General features: G+C 47.4%; 1 protein-coding gene across 1 annotated transcript; it reads left to right on the top strand.

Annotated features, from left to right (window-relative positions):
* Nucleotides 1-898: 898 nt before the first annotated feature.
* LOC145339727 (T-cell surface glycoprotein CD3 delta chain-like) lies at nt 899-18,462 on the top strand. Its single transcript, XM_080184250.1, has 6 exons — nt 899-926; nt 10,257-10,277; nt 11,169-11,342; nt 15,214-15,345; nt 17,311-17,363; nt 18,270-18,462. Exons 1-6 carry the CDS (start codon nt 899-901, stop codon nt 18,321-18,323), a joined length of 462 nt encoding a protein of 153 aa, XP_080040376.1. The 3' UTR covers nt 18,324-18,462.
* The last annotated feature ends 3,701 nt before the right edge of the window (nt 18,463-22,163 follow it).

Genomic DNA, 22,163 nt, shown 5'->3' with positions numbered 1-22,163 from the left:
ACACTACTGGAGTCCCTCACCACATACATCCCACAGGAGATGCAGCACACTGCCTGAACTGCCATCCCTGAAACAATTACCAGCAGAAAAAAAACGAAAGAAAAACTTTCCCACACTTATAATTTAGGTTAGAGGAGGTGGGAGGGTGGGATTCTCTACCAGTGTAGAGGATCGGGTATCCTCTCTGCGCTAATTTATAGGATTAGGGGCTCAAGAAAAAAAAACTACAACTACCGGTAAGCGTCCTAGTGACGACTTCCGGTTTCTAACTAATTTTAAAAATAAAACCGCCGAAAAACTCGCGACTTAAACTAGAAATAAACAGTTAAACAAAATAAACAGAAAAATGCACCTTTTTTGCTGCCTCTTCACACGCCCAAAAATCGCTGCCTCTGGATACTGCTCCTCAGGAACAATATCCTCACTGTACATTCCAGGAGCCAGACTATCAAATAGCTCTGTCACAATTCACAGCCAAGGGAAATATAGGAAAGCAACACAAACAGACGAGCCAACCAAGGATTCCCCAACCACGCAGCGCATGCACCAGGACCGGTGAATATTTCTGCCAAGTCCAAGAAACATCCACAAGACAACCCAGTCTTTTCCAGGGTACACATCTGTCTCTATCCAGGGTACACATCTGTCTCTATCTTCACAAAGCAACAGGGAGCCTTTAACCCCAAAATATCAAAAATACTAAAGGAAAACACACCATTAATTCTAAAGGGGGTTTTGTTCACCAACCCATTAGCCCACCATAGCTGTGACACTGCTCATATTAAAGTAAAAGATACAGTGTTATATAAACTTCCATTATAAATGCTAAGATTGCAACACAAACAGGTAAATATTGCACGGCCTAATACTGTAACCATCCAACACACTCCCCAGTAGAATGACGGAAGCCCATTATCAACCCACAAGTAAAGGAAATATCTCCGTAAAACAAACACTAAACTCCATGGATTTAAACTTGACACAAGGCCAACTCCCTTAGCCACCATTGTCCTCCGTACCCCACAGAAAGACCAGCAAACTTGAAACTAAGGTCTCCTTCATTCCACTGCCAGACAGTACCAGTGAATTAATTCCATTGTAAATAAATAGATAATAGATAAATAGGCGGCACAGCGGCAGTGGTTAGCGCTGCTGCCTCACAATGCCAGGAACCTGGGTTCAATTCTAGCCTAGGGTCACTGTCAGTGTGGAGTTTGCACATTCTCTCCATGTCTGTGTGGGTTTCCTCCAGGTGCTCCAGTTTCCTCCCACATCCAAAGATGTGTAAGTTAAGTGGATTGGCCATGGTAAATTCACCCTAGTGTCAGGGGATCAGCAGGGTAAATATGTGGGGTTACGGGAATAGGGCCTGGATGGGATAGTGGTCGGTACAGACTCGATGGGCCAAATGGCCTCCTTCTGCACTGTGGTGACTCTACAGGATAATCTGGCTTTCAAAGAATAACAGGTGATGAACACTTCAGAGAACATATTCAGGATTATAATCACAGTGAGAGTGGTTCAGGATTAAAACGGAGCTGTGGGATGATGTAACCATCCATGGAGCTTGAACAGACCAAAATCTGGACAGGATTATCCATCAACTTCAAGGATCCATCCAGGGTTTCACTGAGGTCTCCGTTGTGTCATTGCCCAGTATTCCCGGCAGAGAGAGAGAGACCCAGGCCCCAGCAGGTGGTAAGGTCTCACCGTGTACGCCTTTCTCAATGAAGATGAGGTTACGGTAATGATTGGAGCCCCTAACCGACTCCAGATGCTGAAGACCGGATACTGTCTGCCTTTTCAAACGGAAATACCCATCCTTCCAATCAAAGTTAAAAACCCTGGCAGCCAGTTTTCAAACCCAGCCGGGAATTTCTCCAAAGCTCCTCCCGGCTCCACCTCCCTGAATTTACCAGATGTTTTACACACCAAACATCAGGATTTCCCAGGACTGAAATCGAACCTCCAGTCAGGAAACTGTCCTCGCGACTGACACGATTCTTTCCTCCATTTCATTCATTTTCTTTCAGTTATTCTGCAGTTTGTCAATGTGAGCACCAATGATCAATGCCTGGAGGAGAGAGCGTTATGTCCACAACTTTACTCATGGTGGTGGCCATCAGTGTGTCTCTAACAGAGCGTGAGTCCTTCACCAACTAAACCCCACTGCCAACAAGGCCCTACTCCAGCTGGCTTCAACCACCTTCATCAATTGAGGGTTGATACAAGGCAGCACGGTGGGTTAGCACTGCTGCCTCACAGCGCCAGGGACAGGAGTTCAATTCTAGCCTTGGGTCACTGTCTGTGTGGAGTCTGCACATTCTCCCCGTGTCTGCGTGGGTTTCCTCCCGGTGCTCCGCTTTCCTCCCACAGTCCGAAAGATGTGCTGGTTAGATGGATTGGCCATTGTAGTGTTACTGTAAACCTAATAAATAAAACTAATAAATAAAATAAACTTCTCTTGACTTTACGTGGCTCCCTGTCACCCAAACGTAACTAAGATCTTCCAGATACACAGCACGGAGTAAACACTCCAGGAATCAATAATTACGGATCGTGAATCAGGAAAAATAAAAGGATTAAAACTGAATAACCTCATTGCTCAGGAAATGCAGCCAACACACTTATATCACAGGCACAGTTTTAAGAAAGGTATCAGTATTTGTATAACTGATTTCTAACTGAAGGGGTAAGCAACTCTGAGTGAAGGTTTTGCTGCTGAACTTATTGCTGACATTCTCCTGACTGCAGCTTTTCCAGCTGTCAATCATTGTCTTGCCGGGTGATACCTCGGGAACAGGAGCAGAATGTTCAAACCCAGCTGTGAAAATCCAGTCTGAATCATTATCACACACTCACTGCATTTCCATTTTCACACCGAAGAATCCAGGTTTACTACGGAAAGTCTGGAAGACACAGTTAAGAACATAAGAACATAAGAACATAAGAAATAGGAGCAGGAGTAGGCCATCTAGCCCTTCGAGCCTGCCCCGCCATTCAATAAGATCATGGCTGATCTGTCGCTGCTCAGTTCCACTTTCCCGCCCTTTCCCCATAACCCTTAATCCCCTCTCTTATCAAAAACCCATCAACCCGCGTCTTAAAAATATTTAGCGAGGCAGCCTCCACCACTTCAACGGGCAGAGAATTCCAGAGATTCACCACCCTTTGAGTGAAGAAGTTCCTCCTCAACTCCGTTCTAAACCGCCCCCCTTTTATCTTGAGGCTGTGCCCCCTAGTCCTACTGTCTTTTTTGAGCGGGAAGAGTCTTTCCACCTCTATCCTATCCATCCCATTCATCATCTTATACGTCTCAATGAGATCTCCTCTCATTCTTCTAAACTCTAACGAGTACAAGCCCAGTTTATTCAGCCTCTCCTCATAGCTCAACCCCCTCAACTCCGGTATCAGCCTAGTAAACCTCCTCTGCACTCCCTCCAAGGCCAAAATATCCTTGCGCAAGTGCGGCAACCAAAACTGCACACAGTACTCCAGCAGCGGCCTCACCAATGCCCTGTACAGCTGCAGCAAGACCTCCCTACTTTTATATTCAATCCCCCTCGCTATGAAGGCCAGCATCCCATTCGCCTTCCTGACCACCTGTTGCACCTGCAAGCTGGGTTTTTGTGACTCATGCACAAGGACCCCGAGGTCCCTCTGCACCGTCGCCTGCTGCAGTTTTTCGCCACGTAAGTAATAGTCCTTCCTACCATTCTTCCTACCAAAGTGGACCACCTCACACTTGCCAACATTAAATTCCATTTGCCATTTCCTGGCCCATTCGCCCAGCCTATCTAGATCCTTCTGCAGACTCTCCACACCCTCCGCACAATTTGCCTTTCCCCCAATCTTGGTGTCATCAGCAAATTTCGACACCCTACACTCGGTTCCCTCCTCCAGATCATCTATATAAATGGTAAATAGCTGAGGCCCCAGCACCGACCCCTGGGGCACCCCACTAGTCACCAACCGCCAATCCGAATAGCACCCATTGACCCCCACTCTCTGCCTCCTATTTGACAGCCAGTCCTCTATCCACGCTAACACCCTACCCCCAACTCCATGCCCCCTTACCTTCTGTAATAACCTCTTGTGAGGCACCTTGTCAAATGCCTTCTGAAAATCAAGAAAGACCACATCCACCGGTTCTCCTCTATCCACCGCCCTAGACACATCCTCATAGAACTCCAATAAATTCGTCAGACACGAATTATATTTTACCAAAATATAATTATATAAATTATATTATAATTATATATTACATAATTATGTTAATTATATAAAGGCCGAGTTTAAATATTTGGAAATGTTATTAGTTAATAATAGTTACAGAGTAAATAAATATCTTTCAGAACAAAACAAACCTCAGAGATCAGGTCATGAATTTCTGTTACCCGGGTTCCTGCCTTGCCCGCACTGCTTCATGCTTCCCTTCTTTACCCCTTCCACCCTGCCTTCACCCTCCCTCACTTTAGCTACTCTCTTCCTTTTTATACATTTGTTGAAGTTTTTGCTACTTGATTTCAAATTTTGTGTTATTCCTCTCTCTTTGTTACATTTCAGTTGTCACTTGTTGGTTTCTGAAATGTTCCCAATCCTCTGGTTTCCCGCTAATCTTTGCAGCATTGGAAATCTTTTCTATTACTTTGATATCATCCTTCACTTCCTTCGTTAGCCACAGATGGTGAAGCTTTCTTGGAGAGTCTTTTTTACTCAATAGAATATACATTTGGTAAAATATTTTCTAAAATCTGTCAATGTTTCTCTACAGTTTTACCTTTTAACATTTTTCCCAGAAGATTCTAACTGACTCCATCTTCATACCTTTGCAATTGCCTTCATTTAACTTTAATGCTCTAGTCTGAGTCCCACATTTCTCACCCTCAAATTAAATGTGAAATTCAATTGCTCTTACTTAGATTTTACTATGAGGTTGTTAATTAATTCTGCCTCATTGCACATTACCAGTTCTAAACAAACCCAATCCATAGAAAAAGGCAAAATACTGTGGATGCTGGAATCTGAAACCAAAACAGAGAATGCTGGGGAATCTCTGCAGATCTGACAGCGTCCATGGAGAGGGAATAGAGCTGACCTTTCGAGTCTGGATGACCCTTCGTCAGAACTAAAAGTAAAGAAAATCAGACAAGAGTTATACTGCGAGGGGGGATGGAGGTTGTAATTGGACAAAGAGAATGTAAATTGAGATGAAGAAGACTGAGAAAGGTGCCAAAAGTATTCATTCAGAATTTGTGAACAGCAGAACAGAGGTACAGATGGTTAAAGGACTGCCTGAGGAATGTGACAGTTACACTGAAAGCAATGGGGTTGTGACCAGACGGAGAGTGAGAATGGAGATCTCTCTCTACACCCTTGCTGTGATTGTAACACCACATTCTGCACTCTCTCCTTTCCTTCTCTATGAAAAGTATGCTTTGTCTGTATAACGCGTAAGAAACAATACTTTTCACTATGTTAATAAATCAGGTCAAATCAAAATCAAAGAAGTGGAAAATGGAAGTGAGAAATAAGGATGATAAGAACAGATGAATGAGATGAAAAGTAGAAATGAAATAGAAATATAGGGAGAGGCCATTCAGCCCTTTGAGCCTGTCCCAACATTCATTTTGATCATGGCTAATCATCAAATTCAATATCCTGATCCCACCCCCCCGTATCCCCCTTATCCCTTTAGCCTCAAGAGTGATATCTAATTTCTTCCTGAAATCAGATAATGTTTTGGCCTCAACTCCATTCTCTGGGAGTGAATTCACCACCCTCTGGATGAAGAAATTTCCCCTCGTGTCAGTTCTAAAAGGTTTACCCCTTATCCTCAAACTATGACCCCTAATTCTGGACACCCCCACCATTGGGAGCATTCTTTCTGATCTACCTCCTACCAAACTGTACGCAATACTCCAAGTGCGGCCGCACCAGAGTTTTGTACAGTTGTAACATGACTTCACGGCTCCGAAATTCAATCCCTCTACCAATAAAAGCTAACACACCGTACACCTTCTTGACAACCTTATCAACCTGGGTGCCAACTTTCAGGGATCTATGCACATGGACACCGAGATCTCTCTGCTCGTCGACACTACCAAGAGTCCTTCCATTAGCCCTATATTCTGTAATCCTGTTATTCTTACCAAAGTGAATCACCTCACACTTTTCCGTATTAAACTCCATCTGCCACCTCTCGGCCCAGCTCTGCAGCTTATCTATGTCCCTCTGCAAACTGTAACATCCATCCTCATTGTCTACAACTCCTCCAACTTTGGTGTTGTCAGCAAATTTACTAACCCATCCTTCTACACCCTCATCTAGGTCATTTATAAAAATGACAAACAGCAGTGGCCCCAAAACAGATCCCTGAGCTACACCACTTGTAACTGAACTCCAGGTTGAATATTTCCCATCAACCACCACCCTCTGTCTTCTATCAGCTAGCCAATTCCTGATCCAAACTGCTAAATCACCCTCAATCCCATGCATCTGCATTTTCTGCAGTAGCCTACCATGGGGAACCTTATCAAATGCTTTGCTAAAATCCATATACACCACGTCAACTGCCTTACCCTTATCCACCTCTTTGGTCACCTTTTCAAAGAACTCAATTAAGTTTGTGAGGCACGACCTACGCTTCACAAAACTGTGTTGACTATCCCTAATCAAATTATTCCTTTCTAGATGATTATAAATCCTATCCCTTATAATTCTTTCCAATACTGTGCCCACAACAGAAGTAAGGCTCACTGGTCTATAATTCCCAGGATGGTCTCTACTCCCCTTCTTGAACAAGGGGACAACATTTGCTATCCTCCAGTCTTCCGGCACTATACCTGTAGCCAATGACGACATGAAGATCAAAGCCAAAGGCTCTGCAATCTCCTCCCGAGCCTCCCAGAGAATCCTAGGGTAAATCCCATCCGGCCCAGGGGACTTATCTACTTTCATAGTTTCCAGAATTGTTAATACCTCCTGCTTATGAACCTCAATATTTTATTCTCTTCCCTCTCTCAACTTCTCCTTCAACCACATTCCCTCTCACCTTCTCCTCCTGCTCCTCCCCCGCCCCATCCCCTCCTCCAACCCCCTCCCTCAGTCCTCCCTTCTTCCCAATCCCTCATTCCCTTCTCTTCCAATTTCCACTCTCACTTCCTCCTCTCCCTCTATTATTATCTCCCACAACCTTCCCCTTTCCCTCATCCTACCTTTTCCATCCTTCACATCCCCCCTCCCACCTCCCTTGCCCTATCCCATTCCATGCACCATTCCCTTGGCATTGAGCGTATTTCAGTGTTTATCTATTGATAGCTTTGCTTTTATCTGACATTCTTTTACAAAAGGGAAATGTTATTTGAAAGATTTGTTGCAGCTTTTTGAGGGTATAAATGGTGGGGTAGATAAAGAGGGGACAGTAGATGTGGTTTACCTGGAGTTTTGAAAGTATTTGATAAGGAACCAGACAACAGGTTAAAACACAAGATGAGGGTTCCTGGAGCTGGTTATGTGCTAATGTGGAGTGAGGATTGGTTAATGGACCAGAAGCAAAAGGTCAGAGTTTTCAAGTTATCAGCCAGTGAACACTGAGTTGCTGCAGGGATCAGTGCTGGAGACTGGGATATTAACACTGCATTAATGATTATGGTGAAGAGACAGGAAATAATGTGTCAACACTGTTGACAATACAAAACTAAATGGAAATGAACGCTGGAGTGAACATAACATAAGACCATAAGAAACAGGAACAGGAGGAGGCCATCTAGCCCTTTGAGCCTGCCCCGCCATTCAATAAGATCATGGCTGATCTGAAGTGGATCAGTTCCACTTTCCCGCTTTCTCCCCATAACCCTTAATTCCCTTGTCTGTCAAAAACCTATCTACCCGTGACTTAAATATATTTAGCGAGGCAGCCTCCACCACTTCAACGGGCAGAGAATTCCAGAGATTCACCACCCTTTGAGTGAAGAAGTTCCTCCTCAACTCCGTTCTAAACTGCGCTCCCCTTATCTTGAGGCTGTGCCCTCTAGTCCTACTGTCCTTTCTGAGCAGGAAGAATCTCTCTACCTCTACCCTATCTATCCCCTTCATTATCTTATATGTCTCTATAAGATCCCCCCTCATCCTTCTAAACTCCATCGAGTACAGACCCAGTCTATTTAGTGTCTCTTCATAGGCCAACCCCCTCATCTCCGGTATCAGCCTAGTAAACCTCCTCCGCACTCCCTCCAAGGCCAAAACATCCTTGCGTAAGTGCAGCGACCAAAACTGCACACAGTACTCCAGCTGCGGCCTCACCAGTGCCCTGTACAGTTGCAACAAAAAGAGTGAGAGAGATGCTGCAGAGAGATCCAGGCAGCTTCAGGAAGGAGATAAGGTGCCAGGTGCAGTGTAATATTTGAAGTGTCAGGCTGCTGGCTGGTGAGATATGAAGAGTGAAAGTTGTAAAAGTTTCGGTTCAGAGGGACTGGAGGATGAGGAACGTGGTTTCACAGCATCGCTGAATAATTCACTCAAACTGCCTCCCTGCCCCTGCCTCGCACTTGGGCTTTTTTTAAAGTCTTTTCCCATCATACCAGATTTCCTCTATTCCAGAATTGCTGAACCTTTACAGAAAGAATGCCAATGAAGAAATTGTAGAATAATTTTTCAAAAGGTGTGAAATTTATAAATGTTGATGTTTGAAGGAGCATTTATAGAGAAGTGCAGAAAGTTAGCACACGGGTGAAGCAAGCACCTGGGAGGATAAACTGTATGATAGCCTTTATGGAATGGGAACTGGAATACAGGAATAAAGAAGTGTTGTTAGAATTGTACAGGGTTTTAAAACCACAACTGGAATCCTGGATGCAGTTTTGGTCTCCACTTGTATCGGACCCAGTACAATGAAGGTTCACTAACTTGCTCCTGGAATGAGTCCAATGACAGCTGAGTAAATTGGGTTTATATTCTTTGGAGTTTCGAACAACGGGAGGTGATCCCATTGAAACCTGCAAATTCCGGAAGGGATTTGATAGGCTGGAGGTTGAGAGATGGTTCCCATTGGTTGGGGAATTAGGACATAGCACAGTCAGGATAACGGGTAAACCGATGAGGATTGAGATGAGGAGAAATGGTTTCACTCAAAGAGTTGTGAATCTTTGGAATTCTCTATTCCAGAGGGTAGTGGTTGCTGCAGCGTTGAATATATTTAAGCTGGGGTTGGTGATTGTCCCTTTGGAGAAGGACTACAGAAGATGATCACCTGCTTGAGGGGCAGATTAGGCAGAGATCACCCCAGAGGCTGAAGTCTTCTCTTAGGCAGAAGACATCTTGAAGATATGTAGGAAGTAGTGCAGCTGGGGAGGTGGAAGGTTGTGGGGTGCAGGAGCTGCTGGTTTCTGTACAGTTTGTCCGTGTTAATAAATACCTTTTGTGTTCCTGACGCAGTGTGTGAATGAGCACCGTGATGGTTGGGATAGACAGGCCTTTAGTTTCTCAGGGAAATGGGGGATATGGAGGGTGGGCAAGAAACCAAGATCAGCCGTGATGGCAGTGAATGTCAGATTGGGCTCCACTCCTGCTCCTATTTCTTCTGTTCAACTCCCTCAGCCCTAAATTAGAACATAGAACATAGAACACTACAGCACAAACAGGCCCTTCGGCCCACGAGTTGCGCCGATCACATCAACACCTACCAATCTATAGACCTATCTATAACTCCCAATCCCATTAAACCCCATATACTCATCCAGAAGTCTTTTAAAAGACCCCAGCGAGTTCGCCTCCACCACCACTGACGGCAGCCGATTCCATTCACTCACCACCCTCTGAGTGAAAAACTTACCCCTAAATTCTGGAATTCTCTCCCTAAACCTCTCTATTCTCAATCTTTGGCAAAGGCTTTTCTCGCTCTCTAACAGCACAGTGGATGTACCTACACCCCAGGGACTGCAGTGGTTCAAGGCGGCAACTCAAGGGGAATTAGAAATGGGCAACAAATAACAGCCTAAGCAGCAATGCTCACATTCTGTAGAAGAATAGGGGGATTGCTGTAAGGTTTTCCACTGCTAAGAAGCATCTTGGGGTGTTTACCGGTTGAATGTGCTATATAAATGTACCTTGTGGCAGTGTTAGTTGTTGAAGATGTTAATGATGATTGAATGAATGTGGTTAAGTGGAGAGAGAGTTTAATCCAGTTCTTGTTAAACGTAAACCAGTTCACTCATTCCTGTAATCTCAATTAACTCCTTTCTCCTTTTCCTTTCCAGAACCTGTTCCTGTAAAAGTCGGTGAGTTTTCTGAAATAACAGCTTTCTCACAGTGACAGGGATCCATTCGCTGCCTTCCGTAACAATCCCAATGATTCAGACACAATGGCAGCAACCCGCAGAGCACAATCACTCCCAGTGGGAATGATTCCCTCATTCTCATCAATCTGTGATTTTTATTCCAACAACACTCTCCAAATGAGTCACTCGACAAGGTTGGGAATCTGACAGTAACCAGGATCATCCATTTCATAGAACCACCGAAAATTTACAGCTCAGAAACAGGCCATTTGGCCCTTCTTGTCTGTGCTGAGCCATTTTTTGCCAAGATCAGATCATAGAATCATAGAATCCATAGACAGTGCAGAAGGAGGCCATTCAGCCCATTGAGTCAGCATGGGCCAAAATCCCACCCAGGCCTTATTCCCATAACCCCACATATTTACCCCATCAATTCCCCTGACACATATCCTGGCCACTTCCTCAAAGAACTAGAATCAAATCTGCTCAGATCCACTGAGATCCTCTTGGATCGAGCCAAATCCACCTGGATCCACTTAGATCTACCTGGACCTACTTGATCTACCCAGATCAATCCACACCCACCCAAATCTCTTCATTTTCGTCCTCCCATGAATTGCCCTTTCCATTTGGCGCCTTGTCCAGCCAATGTGGCTCACTGGCCCAATGTGGGCACATTGTCCACAGCGGTGCAACTGGCACAGGACTGGTTCTCAGGGCACTCAGATAGGCTCCTGATAGGTGGCTGGTCTTGTCATAGCGAGAATGGTGAGGAGATGGTATTGGCAGCTCTACGCCTCTCCCCATGCTCTCCCACTACCCAGGCCCAAACAGCCCAAAAACTCCAAGCCAGAGAAACATCAGCAAAGTAAACTCTTTGATATTTTTCAGAAACTGATGGTAAAGAAAAGATCAGCGTGAAATGTGAGGCGGATAATCATCTGCTGCATAACAGAGAAGTCACTGCGAAACAACTGATGAAGCTGAGTGATCCATTCTCAGGAGAATTCAGCTGTTCAGCAAGCGAGGATCAGAGTGGTGAACGCATGTTTGTGTTTCTGAACAGTAAGTTTCTCTTTCTGTTTAATTCTTGGTGACATTGCTGCTCCCACAATAACACAGAGGGAGGTTCCCGGTATCTGGGTCTGCCTGGCTTCAGACAAAGTAACTCATCTCCTTCATTCAGAATTGTTTGATGGGGGTGACCAGCATGGTGAGGGTGAGATGTCAACTACCAACAGCGACACAATACCAGTGTGTCAAAAGCCTCCAGATCCCACCCAAGAATGCAGACATTCCACAGCATAAAGAAGTCCTTCCATTTCAACAGCATCATCACCTCAGTAACCCGAACACTAACCCTAACCCTAACCCTAACCCTAACCCTGACCCTAACCCTAACCATAACCCTAACCCTAACCCTAACCCTAACCCTAACCCTAACACTAACCTTAACCCTAACCCTAACCCTAATCCTAACCCTAACCCTAACCCTAACCCTAACCCTAACACTGACCCTGACCCTAATCCTAACCCTGACCCTGACCCTAACCCTAATTCACCCTATCTCTGTAACCTCCTCCAGCTCCCTACACCCCTCCCTACCTCTGTAACCTCCTCCTGCCCCTACACACCCTCCTTATCTCTGTAACCTCCTCCAGCCCCTACACCCCCTCCCTATCACTGTAACCCCTTCCAGCCCCTACACCCTCTCCCTATCTCTGTAACCTCCTCCAGCCCGTACACCCTGCCCTATCTCTGCAACCTCCTCCTGCCCCTACACCCTCTCCCTATCTCTGTAACCTCCTCCAGCCCTCTACACACCCTCCCTATCTCTGTAACCTCCTCCAACCCCCTCCCTATCTCTGTAACCTTCTCCAGCCCCTAAAACCCCTCCCTATCTCTGTAACCTCCTCCAGCTCCCTACACACCTCCCTATCTCTGTAACCTCCTCCAGCTCTCTACACCCCCTCCCTATCCCTGTAACCTCCTCCAGCCCCTACACCCCCTCCCTATCTCTGTAACCTCCTCCAACCCCCTACACCCCCTCCCTATCTCTGTAACCTCCTCCAGTCCCTACACCCCTCCCTATCTCTGTAACTTCCTCCAGCTCCCTACACCCCTCCCTATCTCTGACACCTCCTCCAGCCCCCTACACCCCCTCCCTGTCTCTGTAACCCCCTCCAGCCCCTACACACCCTCCCAAACTCTGTAACCTCCTCCAACCCCCTACACCCCCTCCCTATCTCTGTAACCCCCTCCAGCCCCCTACACCCCTCCCTATCTCTGTAACCTCCTCCAGCCCCCTACACCCCCTCCCTATCTCTGTAACCTCCTCCAGCCCCCTACACCCCCTCCCTATCTCTGTAACCTCCTCCTGCCCCCTACACCCCCCTCCCTATCTCTGTAACCTCCTGGGAATTATAGACCAGTGAGTCTGGGAATTATAGACCAGTGAGTCTGGGAATTATAGACCAGTGAGTCTTACTTCTGTAGTGGGCAAGGTTTTAGAAAGAATTATTAGGGATAGGATTTATAGTTATTTGGAGAGTAATGAATTGATTAGAGATAGTCAGCATGGTTTTGTAGCGGGAAGGTCGTGCCTTACTAACCTTATTGAGTTCTTTGAGAAGGTGACCAAAGAGGTGGATAGGGGTAAGGCAGTAGACGTGGTATATATGGATTTTAGTAAGGCGTTTGATAAGGTTCACCATGGTAGGCTTCTGCAGAAAATGCAGATGTATGGGATTGGTGGTAATTTAGGTACTTGGATCAGGAATTGGTTAGCAGATAGGAGACAGAGGGTGGTGGTTGATGGTAATTATTCATCATGGAGTTCGGTTACGAGTGGTGTGCCTCAGGGATCTGTTTTGGGGCCACTGCTGTTTGTAATCTTTATTAATGATCTGGATGAGGGTATAGTTGGGTGGATTAGTAAGTTTGCTGATGACACCAAAGTCGGAGGTGTGGTAGATTGTGAGGAAGGGTGTCATAGTTTGCAGGGTGACTTAGACAGGTTGCAGAGCTGGGCCGCGAGGTGGCGGATGGAGTTTAATGCGGAGAAGTGTGAGGTAATCCATTTTGGTAGGAATAACAGATGTGTTGAGTATAGGGCTAACGGGAGGACTTTGAATAGTGTGGATGAACAGAGGGATCTAGGTGTATGTGTACATAGATCCCTGAAAGTTGGGAATCAAGTAGATAAGGTTGTTAAGAAGGCATACGGTGTCTTGGCGTTTATTGGTAGGGGGATTGAATTTAGGAGTCGCAGCGTCATGATGCAACTGTACACAACTCTGGTGCGGCCGCACTTGGAGTACTGTGTGCAGTTCTGGTCCCCACATTACAGGAAGGATGTGGAGGCTTTGGAGAGGGTGCAGAGGAGGTTTACCAGGATGTTGCCTGGTATGAAGGGGCGGTCCTATGAGGAGAGACAGAGGGATTTGGGGTTGTTTTCGCTGGAAAGAAGGCGGCTAAGAGGGGATCTTATAGAAACATATAAGATGATTAGAGGTTTAGATAGGGTGGATAGTGATAGCCTTTTTCCTCAGATGGAGAAAGCTAGCACGAGGGGGCATGGCTTTAAATTAAGGGGTGGTAGTTTATAGGATGGATGTCAGGGGTAGGTTCTTTACCCAGAGGGTGGTGAGGGATTGGAATGCCCTGCCTGCTGCAGTTGTAAATGCGCCTAGTTTGGGGGCGTTTAAGAGATTGGTAGATAGGTTTATGGACGAAAAGGGATTGGTTTAGATTAGTGGGTCAATTTTTTTTTAAAAATAAGACTGGTCGGCGCAACATTGTGGGCCAAAGGGCCTGTTCCGCGCTGTAATGTTCTATGTTCTATGTTCCAGCCCCCTACACCCCCTCCCCATCTCTGTAACCTCCTCCAGCCCCCTACACTCCCTCCCTATCTCTGTAACCTCCTCCAGCCCCCTACACCCCCTCCCTATCTCTGTAACCTCCTTCAGCCCTCTTCACCGCCTCCCTATCTCTGTAACCTCCTTCAGCCCCCTACACCCCCTCCCTATCTCTGTAACCTCCTCCAGCCCCTACACCGCCTCCCTATCTCTGTAACCTCCTCCAGCCCCTACACCCCTCCCTATCTCTGTAACCTCCTCCAGCTCCCTACACCCACTCCCTATCTCTGTAACCTCCTCCAACCCCCTACACCCCCTCCCTATCTCTGTAACCTCCTTCAGCCCCCTACACCCCTCCCTATCTCTGTAACCTCCTCCAGCCCCTACACCCCTCCCTATCTCTGTAACCTCCTCCAGCTCCCTACACCCACTCCCTATCTCTGTAACCTCCTCCAACCCCCTACACCCCCTCCCTATCTCTGTAACCTCCTTCAGCCCTCTACACCCCCTCCCTATCTCTGTAACCTCCTTCAGCCCTCTACACCCCCTCCCTATCTCTGTAACCATTTAATTCTCCTGGTATTTCGATGCCTGTTTATCAAAGGTGGCCTTGCCTTCAGCAGTAGGAACGTAATCCCTAAAACTCCTTCCATTCTGCCGTTATCACATTCCTTACAGGTTTTTCGATCGTTACTGTCTCCTGCTGTGACTTTTCCCCCAGTGTATCTATTAAATTCCTCATGGAATTATAGAATCTCTGCCCATCGACTCTGCACCAACTTTCCAACACAGCATTTTACCCAGGCTCTGTCTCGCCACAATCCCAAACATGGCCAAGGCACCCAACCAGACACGGGGAGAATGTGCAGATCCCGCACAGACAGTGACCCGAGCAGGGAATCGAACCCAGGTCCCTGGTGTTATGAAACAGCAGTGCTAACCCACTGTGCTACCGTGCTGCCTTTCCTTGGGCTGTGTTGGTGAAAGGGATTCTATAAATAGAGCTTGTGGGTATTGTTTGGAGACCTGTCTTTTGTTTTATAGTTTTAATTTCTCTGTGTTCCTCTCTCTGACCCCAGAGTGTAAGAACTGTGTGACTTTGGATGCAGCTGGAATCTGTGGGCTCCTCATCACAAGCGTAACCTTCACAGTCCTGATTGCCATTGCGGTGTACTCACTGTCAGCACCAGACAAATCCTGGAGTCACCAAGGTACGAACAAATACTGATTGGTCAATAAATTCCCACACGTCCCTTTCCAGTTTCTCCACTCTGATCCGTTCAGCTGCTCCTGTCCCAGACACTCTGTCCCTGGCACCATCTCACCAGCATTCCAGAAAATTCTCCAGACCTGGAGAAGTCTCCAAACTGTCACCTCAGCTACAGGAAGTTCTCTTGTCCCTCAGGCAGGAGTGGAACCCAGAGTCAGCAAAACGCAGCAGTCACTCATAAATCAACGGAGCATTCAGAGGAATCACATTACCCAGAGAGTGGGGGACTGAGAAAATGGGACTCGCTCCCCCAGGGGGTGGGGAGAATGTGGGACTCGCTCCCACGGGGAGTGGGGGAGAATGTGGGACTCGGTCCCCCAGGGGGTGGGGGAGAATGTGGGACTCGCTCCCACGGGGAGTGGGGGAGAATGTGGGACTCGGTCCCCCAGGGGGTGGGGGAGAGTGTGGGACTCACTCCCACGGGGAGTGGGGAGAATGTGGGACTCGGTCCCCCAGGGGGTGGGGGAGAATGTGGGACTCGCTCCCACGGGGAGTGGGGGAGAATGTGGGACTCGGTCCCCCAGGGGGTGGGGGAGAATGTGGGACTCGCTCCCACGGGGAGTGGGGGAGAATGTGGGACTCGGTCCCCCAGGGGGTGGGGGAGAGTGTGGGACTCACTCCCACGGGGAGTGGGGGAGAATGTGGGACTCGGTTAAGGAGAAAGTTGTGTTTAAGGGGGAAGTGGAGAGAGGAATAGATGGATATGGGGATGGGGCAAGATGAGGAGGGGGTGGGATGAGGGAAGGGTGGGATGAGGAGGGGGTGGGATGAGGGAAGGGTGGGATGAGGAGGGGGTGGGATGAGGAGGGGGTGGGATGAGGGAAGGGTGGGATGAGGAGGGGGTGGGATGAGGGAAGGGTGGGAGAGGCTCGTGTGGAACAGGGGCATTAGCACACAGCAGATGGGCTGAATGGCTACTAAATAACAGGACATTATTGGTGAATGAAGGGGATGAAGGCCATTCAGCCCATCGTGCTTGTGCTGGCTGTTTGAAAGAGGCACTCAAGGGGCAATGGGGGGGGTGGGAGGATGGGAGGGCAGGAGGCATGAGGAGCTGGCGGGAGGGGTTGGGGAGAAGGGGGTGGGAGGCAGGGTGCGGGTGTGGGGGGGCAAGGAGGGGACGGGGAGCGGGGGAATTGGGTGGGGCTGGCGGGAGGGGGTTGGGAAGGTGGGGATGGGGGTCAGGCAGGGAGTCAGGGGTCAGGAGGGGGGCGAGAGGGTAGGGAACCAGGGGTGGGGATTCAGGGATGGAAGGGGGCAGGGAGAAGAGGGTGGGGAGGGCAGGCAGGAGGGGGGGTCAAGGGGGGAGGGCAGGGGGCAGGTGAAGGGAGTGGGCAGCAGCGGGCAGGAGGGGGTGCAGGGGCAGGGAGCGGGGGCAAGGGAGGCTGTTGGGAAGGGTAGTGGGGGGCAGTGATCAGGGTGTAGGGGATAAGGATTGGGGTGGGGGGGTGGGGAGCAGGGGGCAGGGGGTGTAGAGGGGGTGGGGGGCGGGGGGTTGGGGGGGTAGAGGGGGTGGGGGGGTAGAGGGGGTGGGGGGCAGGGGGGGTTGGGGGGGTAGAGGGGGTGGGGGGCAGGGGGTAGAGGGGGTGGGGGGCGGGGGGTTGGGGGGGTAGAGGGGGTGGGGGGGCTAGAGGGGGTGGGGGGCAGGGGGGCAGGGATCATGGAGGGATTTGAAAGCGAGGGTGAAAATGTTGAAGTTGAGACGTTGTGTCTGTGTGACTGTCTGTAAAGGGCAGAGCAGCGCGTGGAGAATGGGAATTGGTGAAGAGATTCTGAGGATCTCAGGGTTTACAGAGACTGAAGGATTAGTGAGGAACAAATTAATTACTCTACATTCTGTGCATTTATTTAGAAGCTCTCCGATTCCACTGTTTTTGTGTTGATAAACATGGAAATTTTTTTGCAGCTTCTGACAGACACCCACTAATGCGCAATGAAGCAGCTGACGCAGTGTATTCGGTAAGTGGGACACTCACATTCACCACCCCAATCCTCCGCTTGCATCCTCAATCCCTGTGTCCGAGTCCCAACCAGCCGCTGGGGACTCAGTGGGGAATGGAGTTACATATCCAGCACTTTCTCACTCCAATGAGGGGCTGGTCTGTGTGATCTTTATCCTCACTGTGTCCACCCCAGTCCAGCACCAACAGCTCCAGCCCATTTTTATCTCTGGCACATACTTGGCACATTTTAGACGTCTCTCTTTGAGCTGAAAGGAAGTAAGGAGAAGAGGATAAGGGTGAGCAGAGACACTACCCTCTCTCAAAACCCCTCATCCACACGGATTAGACATCTGAGCTCTTTGGATTTCCCCAAATTCACAGGATTGTGAGCATGTGAGTAACTGCTTGCAACTCTCTCAGTGCTGATCAAAGTGATGCCAAAGTGGGGCTTCAGCCCAGAGTAAAGGTGTGAGGGTCAGGCCAACTAAAGCGGCTGTTCCTTGTGGAAACAAGTGTTTGAGGAAAAAGTATTTGGACTTTCACTGAAAGATCAGTTGCCAATCGCAGAAATCTCACCAAATTTAGGCCCAGGAAGCTGTAGCTTTAACTCCAGCTTCCCAGGAAATCTTCCTCATTTCTCTCCAGTTCTGAAGTAGCTGCAAATATCCTGGGAACATTGTGAGGAACGTGAGGGAATTCACCCTACCAGAGCAGTGGCAGCCTGTTCCTGTTGCCATGACAGCAAGGGCCTGGATTTCCCTAGAATTCTGTTATTGACAAGTTTATGGAAGTCACACGATAGAGACAGAGGAGTTAAGGATTAAATAATTAACCAGCTTCACCGAGTGAAACTGAATCAATGAATTGGAATCAATAATGTCGAGAATGATTGCTGATGGATCTCAAACCTTTCCTTTTGTAGCACCTTGACAATGCTGGCAAGGCCATGTACAGTGAGCTGGGGAGAAGGCGCTAAAGGAACTCAATTCCTCTCCTTACCCCACACAAGCTTTCATCCAATTCAGCAACACGGAAATCCACAGGTGAATCAAGACTTTAGAACAAACCCTGAAAATAAAGAAATGTTACATCAATAAAGATTATGTTGAATTATTCTCTAATTTATTCATCTTTAATTTATTTACTCCCCTTTCATGTTGAGTTCCTGGTGGACAGCGCTGTTCTGGGATTGATTCCGTTGTGCTGAAGTTTGAAGCCTTCCTCCAGCAGGAAGCCGGAACAGTTTAGGAAATAGTTTGGCCATTTTCTCCAGGCTTGCAATCCCTCAGCCTCACTTTGAGCTGACGTGGGGTGGGGTCACATTAAACTGCCAGAATGAGGGCGATACAAAGCTCTCAGTTCAAACAGCAAAGTAATTTCCATCTTCAGTCAGGTCAGTAAGTTTGTGCGAAGAGTCAGTTTAATGAGTCTGAGTTTGAATGGAAAGCTGATCTTTGATAAATGCAGCACGGAGATAACATCAAACAAAGGGTTTTAGTAATGAACGTGTGTGTAAAACAAGATATCTCAGTGTGTTTTATCGCCAACTACATTCTTTCAAAGGCTATTCACAATGATCACAGATTCCTGCAGTGAAGAATGAGGCCATTCAGCCCATTGAGTCTGCACCGACCACCCAGGCCCTATCCCCATAACCCCATGCATTTACCCCAGGCAGTTTCCCTGGCGCTAAAAGGCAATTTAGTACGGCCAATCCACCGAACCCACACATGTTTGGACTGTGGGAGGAAATGGGAGCATCCAGAGGAAACCCATGCAGACACGGGGAGAATGTGCAGATTCCACACAGACAGTGACCCAGGCCAGAATCAAACCTGGGTCCCTGGCGCTGAGACAGCAGTGCCAACCACTGTGCCAGTGTCGATACAGATCTGTAATTATCTCCCAATTCAATCTCCGTCTATATTCACCATGTTTGCGAAACCAACCTCTCCAACCGCACTATCGAGGGGTCAGTCAGTGAGGGGGCCGCACTATCGAGGGGTCAGTCAGTGAGGGGGCCGCACTATCGAGGGGTCAGTCAGTGAGGGGGCCGCACTATCGAGGGGTCAGTCAGTGAGGGGGCCGCACTATCGAGGGGTCAGTCAGTGAGGGGGCCGCACTATCGAGGGGTCAGTCAGTGAGGGGGCCGCACTATCGAGGGGTCAGTCAGTGAGGGGGCCGCACTATCGAGGGGTCAGTCAGTGAGGGGGCCGCACTATCGAGGGGTCAGTCAGTGAGGGGGCCGCACTATCGAGGGGTCAGTCAGTGAGGGGGCCGCACTATCGAGGGGTCAGTCAGTGAGGGGACCGCACTATCGAGGGGTCAGTCAGTGAGGGGGCTGCACTATCGAGGGGTCAGTCAGTGAGGGGGCTGCACTATCGAGGGGTCAGTCAGTGAGGGGGCTGCACTATCGAGGGGTCAGTCAGTGAGGGGGCTGCACTATCGAGGGGTCAGTCAGTGAGGGGGCCGCACTATCGAGGGGTCAGTCAGTGAGGGGACCGCACTATCGAGGGGTCAGTCAGTGAGGGGGCCGCACTATCGAGGGGTCAGTCAGTGAGGGGGCCGCACTATTGGGAAATGATCTTGTCCAGGAATACAGTTTATTTTGGGTAATGATATCGCTGGATCATGGTGGGGGGTGGTGGGGGGGAGTGATGCCCAGTGTAAAACTAGTGGAAAATCAAACAAGTAAGGTGTTGTAAGAAGGAAACCCTGGGATTTTCCTGTCTGTGTGGTAACAAGGTCACAAAACTGAGACAGGAGGAAAAATCAAAAAAAAGATAAACTCACCATTTTTGATCAGATAGTTGAGGAAGAACGAGAAGCGGTGGAGAATGAAGTGGATATCTTTAGTTTGGGAAGGTTGGCAGAATTACAACAGAAAAATGTAGAGACAAAGCAATTGTTTCAGAGAGTTTAAACATGATAATCCCAGGTCAGAAACATCAAGGGATTTTGTGAAGTTAGCCTCAATCCTAAGTTTTAAATTTGATTTTAGCATCAGGGTGAGCATCAGTGTTTCACTCTCGAGATGATTGAAATGACCCAATGGGAAACTTTAATCAAACAAAGTTTAGTTAAGAACACCGTTGGAATACAACAAGAAGAATGAGCATAACTTTTACCAGTTACAAGACTTAAACATGACAAGGTATAATTTTTAACAGCTAGCTATCTCTGTTGTTCCAATTTAAAGTAATATTCCATAGACATACACCCTTCTTCAGAATTAGTTAGCATTAAAACAATATGCTCACGTGATGCTAGATTTTCGGTTTAGTGTCACCAATAGACAGAAATCCAATCAGCACTTTTCAGAGAAGGATATTTCCCCAAAACAGCAAACAGAGAAGTAAACCTAGTCTCTCACAGCCCCTAATCTTCAGACTTCAAAGACAGAAAAGAATATCACCACCCCCCCACCCTCTCTCTGCAGCTTCCAAAACAGCAACATGCACAACAGAATCACCAACTCCAGGGAGGGGGAGAAGAGAGACACTTCTCTCTCTCTCTCTCACTCAATCCAAGCAGCATCAGAAACAGCAACAAAGCTGGATTTCTCTGAAAGCCAGCATGTCCCCAGTCATATGGCCCGAGCTGCACAACTATCAAAATCAAGCTCTACTCTGCAATACCTGGGAAAACTAAAAAAAACACTTCATTAGTTCAGATTAAAACAAATAACATGTCAATTATACAGCTTCAGTAACAAAAGAGGATCCCAATTACAGACAAAACAGCTCCCAAAAAAATGCTAGGGACTGCTAGAAACACCCTGCAGGGAAACAGGATTAAAATATATTTCTTAAAGGCACAATATAGTCACACACAGAAGAAGAATCTGAGTGTATACCAGAATGTTATTACATTAAAAATGATGCTTCATTGAGGAAATGGAAACTATCAGACCTTCAGGCAGATGAAAGATGGGCAGACGTTTATCAAGTTGTATTATTGGTGGGCTGTAGAAATGTAATGTTGCAGTTAGCACATGAGGGGTTAGCGGGAGGTCATTTAGGAGTAAAGAAAACTCAAGCAAAAATACAAAATCACTGGAATGCATCAGGGTGGAGTTGGATTTTGCTGTACATGTCAGGTAACAGGGAAATCTCAAGCGATAATAAAACCAGAGCCCTAGACACACATTCCAGCATCTGAGGAACTTTTTATGAGGGTCCCAGTTGATTGTGTGGGACCCCAGCTGAAAACAAAAAGTGGGAATCATATTTGTTGAGTGTAATGGATTTCTGAAGGTAATTCCATTGCATAATATTACAGCCAAAAGGATTGCAGAGGAATTATTGAAATCTTTTATCAGATGTGGATGGCCAACAGGAATCCAATCAGATTAAGGATCCAATTTTATGTTGAAATTATTCAGGGAAGTTATGGACAGTCTAGGAATAAAGTAATTGTAATTTAAATCTCCTGGTTACCATCCAGAATCACACGGGGCATTAGAATGGTGGTGTCAAACTTTAAAGAGAATGTTGAGGGCTAATTGTTAAGATTATCCGGAGGGTTTGGATAACGGAATTCCATTTGTACTTTTTGCAATCCAGGATACACCAAATGTATCAGCTAAATTCTGTCAATTTGAATTGATTTTTAGTCATGAGTAAAGAGAAACTGGGGAGTGAACATTCTAGGTTATTGGACAATGTGTCAAATTTTAAGGAGAGGTTGAATCGAGCAGGTGTATTGGCGAGACAACGTTTAAAAGCAGTACCGCGTGTGATAAAACAGGAAACGGATAAAAAATCAAAAATGTGTAGTTTTGCTAACGGGGTAAAGTCTCAGTATTATTACCAGT

This window comes from Carcharhinus amblyrhynchos, unplaced genomic scaffold (assembly GCF_965287045.1).
Source record: "Carcharhinus amblyrhynchos unplaced genomic scaffold, sCarAmb.v2.hapA scaffold_637, whole genome shotgun sequence".
Taxonomy (NCBI): domain Eukaryota; kingdom Metazoa; phylum Chordata; class Chondrichthyes; order Carcharhiniformes; family Carcharhinidae; genus Carcharhinus; species Carcharhinus amblyrhynchos.
The sequence above is the reverse complement of the archived record's forward strand: the minus strand, read 5'-3'. Positions and strand labels throughout refer to the sequence as shown.